Genomic DNA, 12757 nt, shown 5'->3' on the forward strand with positions numbered 1-12757 from the left:
TGCATGGGGGACAAAAGAAGCGATACAAAGACACATTGAAAGCCTCTCTTAAGTCCCTGGATGTTAACACCATCTCTTGGGAACTTCTGGCACTTGATCGACCGACATGGCGCACCTTGGTGTACCACGGTTGCCAGACATATGAACACAGAAGGACAATCTTGGCACAAGAGAAGCAAGCACTCCGCAAAGCCAGAGCTGTAAATGCAGAAGTAACAGTATCTACATTTCTTTGTTCAGTATGTGGCAGAACATTCCGTGCTAACATCGGTCTTATTAGCCACCTACGGACACATCGTTGATGGCCCATAACCCACAAGATGTCAAGGTCTTCATTGAAATCGAGGGACGAACAACACGGACAATAGAAGCCCTAGCCAAAATATAGAAAATCTGCACAACATAGGCACCAGTGACAATGACAGAGATGAAGAATCTTTTTGAGAAAAACTAAAATCCTTGGGATTGTCTCCAGATTTTCTACTTAGCATGGGATATGATCAGGTCAAAGTGCTAATTAAAGAGAGTGTAGTGGACACAGAATATCAATTGGACCTAGCCTGGTCCTCAACTTTTATCGCCAATGAACCCAGCAGGGATTTTGCTTCCCCTATGGCATATTTAACAAATCAATGATCCTGAAGGGCCTTATTGGGCCTTTAGTGATGTTACTTTTGCTCCTCAACTGTCTTTGAAGGCTGATGCAGGAAGATTTCCTAACTAGAGTGACAATGTCCCTGTGACCCTGGACACACAGAAACAATATAGCATGTACTTCTCTAGAAACTGTACTATTACAAAAAAAACCAACAAAAAAAAAACAAAAAAAAACCCCAGATGGAATACTTAAAAATTTGACTGAGTTAAAAAAATATTACACAAAATTCAGATAATTGATCAATCAACTAAGTTGTTGGTGAAGTACGTCACATCACATTTGCAATGTCTGCCATTTTCCCCACTGACTTTGCTTGTCAAAAGCTGCCATAGAAGGAGATCACATTGCGGACACTGCAACAGCCACAAGTATGAGAACTGGTCGTAAGTACCACTCATTCAGTGCTGTTGTTGCTGAATGAGTGGTTGCTAAGTGAGGACCACTGTGAATGGATGCAGAATTTTAATAAAAGCATCCTCATTCAGCGGAAGAATGGGACGGTCTTCTAATGAGAGGAAAGTGAGGTATCTAGTTCCATACTACAGACATCAATATGGTTGGATACTTTCTTAAATGAAGGAAAGCTTGACTGAACTCAGCTGAATGAACGTCTGGGCAATATGTTAGATTCTGATCTGATCATGAGTCAATCTATGATGGTAGGAACATTTCCATGAAAGCAGATGACTATATTTAGGAAAAGAGCTGGGAAACAGAACAACCTAGGTAACTCTCTTGCAACAAAGCAAGTGATAGAATCAAAGTGTATCTACACTGTTAGTATAATTTGAATAATAGATGTGGAGCACACTGACATAATTCTGTAGAAGTGTAGGTGATGGCTTAGCTTTGTGCAATGGCGAGGTCAAGTTACAGTTGAAGAAACCTTAGGGTCAAATATTATTTTTGCCATGAACTCTTAATTTTGGCATTTTAAGTTTGTTTCTTGGTCTTTCATTCTCAGATACTGCCAGCTTCCTCTGTTGTAGGATAAGGCAGGCAGGTGGATACTGACCTAGCTTACAATGTTACTATAAAAACTGCAATTCTTAGGACAATAATTATTACAGAGAAAGAGGTCATTAAAAAAAAGGAAGAAGGAAATGTTTGAAAATTTCTCAAGCTGGTTCTTGCTTCACACCATGGATGTTGACTCTGCCCAGAATTATAGCTAAACTGAATCCAGTGATTATTGTCTCATAATGTCAGCCCTGGTAGGAACCAGGAAATCAGGAAAGCTGAAACTACTTTTATTCATCATTTTTTTCTGATGAAATTTGATAGCTTTAAAGCCTCCAAAGAAGTATTTTTATTTATACTTCGGTGCAGTTAAGGCACCAGGCTGGAAAATCAGGAGACTTTAAAGTCTAGTACCATCTCAAGCACAAAGACAGCTGGGTGACTTTGGGCCAATCATTCTCTCTGAGTCCTAGGAGAGAGACAGTGGCAAATTATTTCTGAAACCTTGTCAAAAAAATTTCAGGGACTTGTCCAGGCAATTTCCAGGTATTATCACTGACTCAAAGGCATCAAAGGACAGGAAAATGAAAAGTTAAAAGGAAAAGTTAAAGGGAGAGGAGAGGAAAGGAAAGGAAAGAAAAGGAAAGGAAAGGAGGCACTGAACTCAAAGATTTTTCTTGTTTTTAAATTCCCATTAACTTGTTTAAATCAATGTTTCATATTCTGACTCATTTATCTTTTACAGAAAAGGGGAATAAGTTGACAAAATTGATTATGACTATGGTGAAATACTAAAGGGAACAAAACAGCAATATATTAAACAAGGAACCACTCTCCTCTCCCCTCCCCTTCTGAAGTGATGAACCAAGTTACCAGAGCACGGCAACCCAAAAACTAAAAAGTAGAGAACATTACCACAACATAAAAGGAGGAAGGGAAGCAGAACTTTTTTAAATCAGCGGTTACATATGCTTTGAATAAAAAAGCAGAGGATAAAAAGTTATGTGTAAAAGGACAAAAGACCTTTACATTGGTTAAGAAATCCCAAAGACTATATGTTATGTGCTAATCCAGAAATGTTCTGATATTGCAATATTTTACTGTTGTTTTAAGGAAGTTTGACAGACGGACAAATCTTTGGTCATTTATAGCCAAAGAGCATTTTCAGTGTTCAAATAATGATATACATGAAGAAAAGACATATTATCAATAGATCAGTTTCATTTAAGGATTTTGACTGGCATTTTATATTAAACAGGTAAGATATCTAATATTTTAACAATGGCTTTAATTAAACTGACACCAGTAGTATATAGTTACTTTTAATAGTAATATTGGGTCCTACAAAACTCTTTATCATTTGTTAACAAACTTATAATTATAACTTGGTGGTCACTATGTGATTTTAAGCCAATATTATATAATCTAACTAAAGAAAATATTTTGATAGCTACTAGACAATAATCTAGCAAACTTGTTCCCCACTCACAAATAAAAATGAATATTTCAAGATTCACCTTTGCACCATTTAGGATGATTAAATTAAACTTCTTACAAAGACTAACAAGAACCTGCATAGTTGATATTTTGATCTGTAGACTGCCTGTTGTGCAATTCACTTAAGTCCTGGAAGATACATTTATCATTATTAAATTAAAATGATTTAATTTTAATCATCAGGGAAGTTACATTTGAATACAATTATAGGCGACAGTCCTCATGCATAATAAACTAAGGGAGATTAAAGAGACTGTGATTAGGAAGAACTGTGAAATCAGAAATTTAGATAGTATAGATAACCTTACTTCTGTCAGAGGTTCTCTTTTTTTAACAATCACATATAAGGAAACATTATGCTTTCATATTTGAGAAAGTATGCTTCCCAACAGAGTTGCCAACAGCACTTTTGTTATATTGTTGTTATGGACTGTTGCCACCAGGAAAATGTTAGATACTTTAGACAAATGAACAAAAAGATTTTTTTAATTTATTAATTTTGTATACCATTGGCCCCCAACTACTCTAATTTGTATTAACAACATAATTTTTTGCAACATTACGAGAAGGTAGGACACTATGCTCAAAATAAGTCTACCTCACATCTACCTGGAGGTACACATTTTCAATTAAAATTGCTATGCTTATTGATCCATTCTGCTGCAGTTCCTAAACAACACATCTAAAGTACTGCAATCCTTATAGTTGTAAATTACACGATTGCATGAATACTATTTGCACACCCAATTTAATTAGAAACAATGGGATATAGCTTACTGCTAAGTATGAAAAACAAGCCATGCCACAAAACTCACACAGTTCTTTACCTCTAATACCACATGCTTATAAGTAGCTAACTCCTCCACAGTAATAGACAGAAAAAAGTTAAACATTTTTGAATAGCATTTCAGCAAAGAACTGTGTTCAGAAACACTACTCTGACCCTCATTTCCTCACATGCAGAATGTTGGGTGAAACCAGGTTTCCTTTCTTATTTTAAAACAAGTAGGTCTCTGCTTAATAATTCCAGAAAGCCCTGGCTGGCCATCTTGATGCACCCATTGCTAAGAGCTTCATTGGACCTATCTGCACCCAATTACACAGCTGAAACCATGCTTATTTTTTTTATTACAATTTAGGATATTTAAAGTATCCTGTGATAGGTACCTGACCGCATACAATGCAATGACTGAACAGGGACTCTACCCTCCACATGCCAGGATTCTGAAAAGTTGATTTAGGATTGAGAAATGGTAGTTAAGAACACAGTCAACAAACAGGTTGCTTTTTCTTAAATAAACATAAAACGCAAAGAAAATAGAGCATCAAGTCTTTGTGGCATAACAGATATATTACCTTGATGGCGAAAAGTATCTGTGGCTGCTGGTAACAGAAGAATTAAAGCTTGGTCATGTTAAATTCACAGGAAAACAAAAATAGTGGAATAGCTGACAATTCATGACATGAATAAGTAAAAAGTAATGTCAATTCACAGATTTTCTAGAGAAAATGTCAATGAATTATAACTACACAATGCAGAGAGTAATAATTTCACTTCAAAGGAGAGAAATACCCAATAAAAGAAATATAAAACATACATCAAGTAGTCTCTGTGGCTTCATCTCAAGTTTCTTTGTTAATTATGAAAATGTGGAATTCCTATTCTTCCGAAGAGTCACTTCTGTATTGATAATAAAAATAAAACAAGCCCATAACCCTCTCTTTAGAAAATGGCTAAAGTCACACCCCCTTCCTTTAGTGTACTGATCTTATGTTTCTGTAAAGAGGAAGTGAAAACAGAGGAAGAGTAGTTAACTTCAGTGAAGAATATGAGGAATATTAAATTCAAACCTGTGCAGAATTTAACCTTTGACTGTAGGTGTACAAGAATGAGACCGCATCCTTTTAAAAAGATCAATAATTAACCTCTAAAGGTGGTTTGTTTGCTAGTTTCTTAAGGTAAACTCTCTTTTTTGGCCAGTAATTAAAAGCAGAAAAGAATGGGAGCTGGGTTAGCTTAACTTTTCTTGAGGTGATAGTGGTAAAAAAAGGCTTCTATATTTTTCATAGCATCATAATTAGACAAAATTGTTGGCAATCAACAGTAGACACTGCTAATTTTTCCCATAACCACTCTTTGGAGATTGAATCAAAAATTACATTTATATTAATAAAAGGAGGTAGAGAGAATGGATCTAAGGTAGTGGGAATATTTTTTTTAACCAGGTAATAGACTGCAATTCAATGGTCAAATATTGACTGTGCCACCTTAAACCTTACTTGCTCCTCTGCCAACACATTATTTCTTATAAGGCAGTGTTGGTGAACCTTTTAGAGACCGAGTGCCCAAAAACTGGCCCCGCCCCCACTCCAACCCCTGCCCGCTCCAGTTCTGCCCCATCCCCTGCCCCGCCTGCCCACAGGACCACTCACCGCCTCCAGGGCCTGCCGCAAATTGCCCAGGCAGCCCAGCAGTGCTATGGTAACCAAACCCTCTGCCCACGCCCTGCAGCATCAACTGTATAATGGGGTGTGAGGCAGAGTCTTGTCTACGCTGCCTGGGTGCCATGTCCTTGGCTGAGCTGCTGTTTGGGCCACACTTGAGGGTGACTCTCCTTCAGGGGGGCTGCTGGAGAGGAGGGGGTCGTGGGGAAGGCAAGGCTGGGGCAACGGCACATGTGCCCCAAAAGAGGGCTCCGAGTGCCGCCTCTGGCACCCGTGCCATAAGTTCGCCACCACTGTTATAAGGACTACAGTAAATTGACTGCTCTGCTTGGGCATCTGAAAAGGATAGTCTACATAACAGAGAAGTCAGTATTGATATCCACCAAGCAGAATCTATTTTTAAGAATTCAGCTAGTATCGGGTCCTTTCCAAATAACTTTGCTATTGTTCAGTTGTTGAATAAGGTTACTATGAAGTCTTACACATGGACTCAGCAGGTCACTCAAGTAAACATTATGAATACACTATATCCAAAAGATGTAGAATAAATTTTACTAGAAAAGGTAGAGATGGCATTGAAAGTGGATTTACAACTGAGAGGCCAAAAAAATGACTTAGAAAAGAATGTTTCATTGGATCTACAAAAGAATGTTTCATTGGATCTCCCAAACCCTGGGAGGAAGTGATCATGCAATATTAGAATTCAACATTATAGAAGCACAACCAATAGAACACAGTCAAACTAGAGTCTTGGACTTCAAGAGAGCTAATTTAAATAAACTTAGAGAGGGCTTGGGAAGGATTCCATGGATGAGAATCCTCAAGGGGAAAACAACTCAAGAAGCTTGGAAATTTTGAAAAATGAGATAATAAAAGCACAGTCTAGCACAATACCAACAAAGAGGAAAAACAACAGCTCTCAAAAGAAACCAGCATGGCTGCATAAAGAACTCTCTGACAAATTGAAAGATACAAAGGACAAGTATAGAAAGTGGAAAGAGGGGAACATAACTAAGTCAGAATATCAGCAAATAGCCCGAGCCTGCAAAGATGAAGTGAAGAAAGCCAAGGCTCAAAATGAACTAAGGCTTGCGACCAAAGTCACAAATAACAAAAAAAGCTTCTTTCAACATGTAAAAAACAAGAAAAAAGTGAAGGAAACGATTGGTCCATTAGTGGGTGGAAGTGGCAAGAAGGTGACAAACAACAGGGAGAAAGCAGAACTATTTAACTCGTGTTTTGCATCTGTCTTTACACAAAGGGAAAAAACAGACCAAACTATCAAAAATAGTGCCATAAAAAACAAAACAGAAACACAAGTTAAGATAGGCAAGAAAATGGTTAGGGAGCACATGTCCAGCCTAGATGAGTTCAAATCGCCAGGACCAGATGGATTACACCCCAGAGTTCTCAAGGAACTGGCAGATGTAATATCGGAGCCACTGAACTATATTTTTCAAAGATCCTGGAACACAGGGGAATTACCAGAGGACTGGAAAAGAGCTGATGTAGTTCCCATCCTCAAAAAAGGAAAAAAAATGGATCCAGGGAATTACAGACCTATCAGCCTGACCTCAATACCTGGGAAGAGCCTGGAAAAGATAATCAAACAACGAATCAACGAACACCTAGAGGCAAACAAAGTCATTACTAAAAGCCAACATGGGTTTCTCAAAAATAGATCATGCCAGACAAATCTTATTGCATTCTTTGACCAAGTGACAAAATTAGTGGATCAGAGGAATGCTGTGGACATAATTTACTTGGACTTCAGTAAGGCATTTGATAAAGTAGATCACAACCTACTACTTGACAAGATAGGAAAATGTGGGGTAGACAGAACCACCACCAGATGGATCCGTAGCTGGCTGACCGGCCGTACTCAGCGAGTGGTCCTCAATGGAACTGCATCTATATGGAGGGAAGTGTGTAGTGGGGTGCCCCAGGCTCTGTTCTGGGCCCAGTACTCTTCAACATCTTCATCAACGATTTGGATGAAGGGATAGATGGGGAACTCATCAAATTTGCAGACGACACCAAGCTGGCAGGAATAGCCAACACTCCAGAAGACAGGCTTCAGATACAGAAGGATCTGGACAGACTTGAACACTGGGCACTAACTAACAAAATGAAATTCAATGGTGAAAAAAGCAAGGTTCTAAATTTAGGCAAGAAAAACCAAATGCACAAGTACAGCATAGGTGGCACCATGCTCAATAGTAGTAACTGTGAGAGGGACCTCGGAGTCCTAGTAGACAATCACTTAAATATGAGACAGCAGTGTGCTGCAGCTGCCAAAAAGGCCAACACAGTGCTAGGCTGCATTAACAGAGGGATAGAATCAAGATCACGTGAAGTATTAATACCACTCTTTAATGCCTTGGTAAGGCCACACTTGGAATACTGCATCCAGTTTTGGTCACCACGATGTAAAAAAGATGTTGAGACTCTAGAAGAGTACAGAGAAGAGCAATAAAGATGATTAGGGGACTGGAGGCTAAAACATATAAGGAACGGTTGCTAGAATTGGGTATGTCTAGTTTAACGAAGAGAATGACAAGGGGGGACATGATAGCAGTGTTCCAATATCTCAGGGGCTGCCATAAAGAAGAGGGAATTAAGCTATTCTCCAAAGCACCTGAAGGCAGGACAAGAAGCAATGGGTGGAAACTAATCAAGGAGAGAAGCAACCTAGAACTAAGGAGAAACTTCCTGACAGTCAGAACAATTAATCAGTGGAACAGCCTGCCTCCAGAAGCAGTAAATGCTCCAACACTGGAAGTTTTTAAGAAGAGAATGGACAGCCATTTGTCCGAAATGGTGTAGGGTTTCCTGCCCGAGCAGGGGGTTGGACTAGATGACCTCCAAGGTCCCTTCCAACTTTACTATTATTATTATTATAAGCAGTTAGCCAAGGCTTTAAAATTTAAATGGCAAATATAAGTGACAAACCAAAAGCATGACCTGGCTAATATTTTTTTTTCCTTCTGGATTTACAAAAGGGCTTATTAATTAATAGAACTCTGTGCAATGGGATAAGAAGAAATGAAGAGAAATCAAATCCTACAATATTTGAATGAACTAAAAACTGTTGGAAGAAAAAGGAAGGCATACAAAGCTGGTTTATTTGATCAAGATTAAAACAAGCTATGTTGTTACTTGTGCCAGTCCTTTATGGACTTCTTGCTAACACCAGGACTGAAAAGATGATTTTTATGGATTTCTTTATAAATAAGAGATGGAATATGGGAAGAAGAAATAAACATTTATTACTTTAGAGAGGGTGAAGAGTTACTAAGTTTGTTTATACTTATTGTGAGGAAGGTTGGAAGTCACTCCTTTACATATTTCTTTTATCTTTATTAAATTCTTATAATAAAAATTCTAATAAAGATAGATAGATAGATAGATAGATAGATAGATAGATAAATAGATAGATAGATAGATGATTGATAAATAGATAAATAGAAGAGCTGTGGCGACGCAGTGGTTAGATTGCAGTATTGCAGGCTAACTCTGCTCACATTGCCAGGAGTTCAATTCCTTCAATCCTGACTGGCTCAAGGTTGACTCAGCCTTCCATCCTTCCGAGGTCACTAAAATGAGGACCCAGATTGTTGGGGGAAATATACTGATTCTCTAAACCACTTAGAGAGTGCTGTAAAGCAGAGATCCCCAATGTTTGCAGCTTGGCAGCCTGACTTTGGGGGGAGGGGGGATTAGATTTTGTGAGAAGTGGGTCTGCATACGCACATGCAGCCCTTGCACAAGTGGCAGGCTGGCATGCACACATGCAGCTTGACTTGCATGAGTGGTGAGCTCACATGTGCATGTAGTGCCTGCCAGCCTATCATTCATTCAAGTCAAACTGTACGTGCATGCACATGTGCTCCGGCCAGCCACTTGCATGACCCAATTCCAGTAGTGGGCTGTGGCCTGAGGGTTGAGGACCACTGCTGGAAAGCACTGTGAAGCAGTATATATGTAAGGACTTGCTTCAACTAGTTCTCCCAAGAAAGCAGAATTCTTGAAACAGGTATTGTCTCAAAAGGAACTTTTATTGAGAGTTAGTGATGGCAAGAGAGCAAAGCAAGGTCTAAAGATTTGGTGCATAAAGGATTACATCAAAAAGGCAATACACAGCTCCTCCCACCAGTGTCCAACTGTCTGGTTGAAATCCAACCAATTCGCAGGTGCCACGGTGTTATGAGAAGCTGGAGATTTAGCGCGCTTCTTGAGGTCTCTTTTGGTTTCATTTCCCAACAGTCCCAGGCTCTGTTGTCTGGAGGTAAGGCAGATGTTTTCAGTTCACCTTCCTCTTGCCCAGAGGGAGGGCATCTCGTACAAAGCAGAACAAAGCAAATAATAATCCCCATGCAAGCATCCTCCCCCAACAGTATGGCAAGCCCCAAAAATACATAGACAAAAGCAAGGAAGGGAGAAAGGGAAGGATTAAAGGCAAATACACTTGAGGGGCTCTGGTAATATAAGTCTAAGTTCTATTGCTCTTGTGTGGAGTTAGTACTGGATCATGTTGGATATCCCCATTTTACTGGGACTAAATCTGAACCTGTGTGGGGATGGAAAATTGACTATCACTGCATACTGGTATCCTCACTCCAAAACAACAGATGTTAAAAAGAAATCAGGAAGGGGTGGAGTCCAGTACTAGTGCTCCAAACACTCCAACTGCACTTCCTTACAACTATTGACTGGAACTGCCTATAGAGATAGGAACTATCATCAAAGGGTAATTCAAGTTCCCCATCCAACAATTCAGAAGCATACTAGATCTATTGTATCACAAATTTAATAAATTGCAGGTGTATGAATGTGTGCACATGCTCTCCCTCTCCCTTACACACACATATATACAGGATATGTCAGGTCAAAAAGTAAAACATTTTTAATTATTTTTTAATTTAAAAAGTTAATAACTGCATGCCAGAGATAATTATACATAGTTATTATTAATAAAATTGCAGTGACTTACAGTATTTATTTGGGGAACTGTTTTTTTTAAAACTTCTGAGACAAGTATATTTATGTATACAGTGTACCACACACTGCTGATAAAGAAGCTGGAATGAATTCTAACAGCTATTCTAGCAGTATTTTGCAACCTTCCCCTTAATTCTTGCTCAAGACTCTTAAGCATTCTCACTGCTTAAATGATAATGAGAAAAATAGGAAAGTTTATTTCCACCCCCCTTTTCCCTTCCTATTTTAGTTAATATGTTCCATAACACCTTTCTAAAAACAACAGCTAAGATTCAGCACAAATGCCGAAGCAACCAATTGCTGAAGAAATAAACAAAATGCTAAATAAAGGTTGTGGTGAAGTATGGATAGTCCAGTGAGGATGGGTCACATCCTGACTCTGATGCAACATTTGCAGAGTTAAGTAAGAATGAGTAAGTACTTCTTGAAATGAGAATGGTTATATGTGTTGTACATTTAGATCCTACTAATAGAGGTGAGATATAAACTTATCACTGGCATATACTATTTTTATTTTGTAAATAAAATATAAAATAAATCCACCACAATTTCCTCAACCATGAAGTCAAATAATTGATCAGGTAAAGAAATAATATATTTACATTTATAAAATAATGCATTTTTTGTTCTCAGAGCAAATCTGTTCAGAGGCAAATTAGTCTTACTTGCTTCGTTTCGGTAAATATGTGTGTAACTAATTATTTAGATTTAAATCCCACACCCCAGATTTATACTCTGTAAATCTGAAAATAAAATTGGAATTTACTTTCTCCTACCTGTGGAAAGAATGACTAAAATTGAAATTTCATTTCTATAGAAAATCCTACTACATGGCATCCCATTGGAGACACACGCCACACCTAGTTATCACACTACTCTGCCTGCTGATCCAGCACGGTCATGCTCTTTTCATTCCTGGGCTTAGAAATGGGAAAGGAAGTCATAGAATAATAGGGTTGAAAGGGACCATGGAGGTCTTCTAGTCCAAGGCTTTTCAACCACTGGTACGGGTACCACCTTTGGTACATTGGCACCTGGCAGGTGGTATGTGACCATCCTAGAAAAGTGGTAGCGGGAGAGGGGATTGAGCTGAACCGGTAGCAGCACCGCACAAGCCTGAGCGAGAGATAACTGGAGCAGCAGGGCTGTCAGGGCTCAGTGGAAGCGCCAGGATCAGTGCCAGGCTCCAGCTGGAGCTCGGCGCTGATCCTGGCACTTCTGCTGAGCCCAGGAAAAGCGCCGATCAGCTGGAATGTTGCAGCATCTCCAGGGTCTTGTGATTTACATTCAGATGCTTGGCAACTGATTCATATTTATGACGGTCACAGTGTCTCAGGGTCATGTGAAGTGACCAAAACCTGCTGCAACCACGCAGCAGACAGGGGGAATAAAAACCAATCACCCCCCCCCACCCCATCCCCACTGCCAATCCTCAACTGAAATGCTCACAACAATGAAAACCTCGGACAGGAGGAAGAGCGCTGCCAGGTGGGCAGGCAGGTGTCTTGCTCAGCTGTGGCTTGGAGGGCACTTTTTTCAGTGCCATTGTAACTTTGAACAGTCACTAAGCAAACTGTTGTAAGTTGAGGACTACCTGTACTTTATCACTTTTTTCCTTTTGGGGGGGGTCATCAAGTTTTTGACACCTTGCTAGGCAACTGGTGGCACTTGGATGTTGCCATATTCTAAAAGTGGTACAATGGGTGAAAAGGTTGAAAAGCCCTCTTCTAGTCCAACCCCCTGCCCAAGGCAGGAGTCTATCCCATCCTGGACAATTGGTTGTCCAGTCTTCTCTTGAAAACCTCACTGTTGGAACACCCAAACTTTGGGAGGCAAGCTGTTTCATTCACTAATTGCTCTCACTGTCAGGAAATTTCTCCTTAGTTCCAGGATGGATCTCTCTGTAACAGGTTTCCATCCATTGCTTCTGGTCCTGTCCTCAAATGCGTTGGAGAATAAATAGACCTCCTCTTCCCTGTGATAGTCCCACAAGAATTGGAAGGTAGCTATTAGGTTTCCTCTAAGTCGGGGTAGGCAACCTTGGCTCTTTTATGACTTGTGGACTTCAACTCTCAGAAGTCCATAAGTCATAAAAGAGCCAAGGTTGCCTACCCCTGCCCTAAGCCTTCTCTTCACTAGGCTAAGCATACCTTGGCTGTTCTTTATATGATTTAGTCTCCAGACCGCTATTTATCT

General features: G+C 39.5%; 1 protein-coding gene across 2 annotated transcripts in view; it reads right to left on the reverse strand.

The window, feature by feature from the left end:
- ITGB2 (integrin subunit beta 2) overlaps positions 1–12757 on the reverse strand; it is a 68127-nt gene that overhangs the window by 47252 nt on the left and 8118 nt on the right. The window contains exon 1 of one of the 2 annotated variants that reach the window (XM_039326346.1): positions 4714–4907. The exons of the other annotated variant lie outside the window; for it this stretch is intronic. Within the exon in view, the coding sequence (XP_039182280.1) occupies positions 4714–4737 (24 nt within the window). The 5' untranslated portion in view covers positions 4738–4907. Of the gene's footprint in view, positions 1–4713; positions 4908–12757 lie in introns of those variants that run through there. 2 annotated transcript variants of the gene reach the window in all.

This window comes from Crotalus tigris, unplaced genomic scaffold (assembly GCF_016545835.1).
Source record: "Crotalus tigris isolate CLP2741 ecotype Arizona unplaced genomic scaffold, ASM1654583v1 scf7180000024340.7048381, whole genome shotgun sequence".
Classification (NCBI taxonomy): domain Eukaryota; kingdom Metazoa; phylum Chordata; class Lepidosauria; order Squamata; family Viperidae; genus Crotalus; species Crotalus tigris.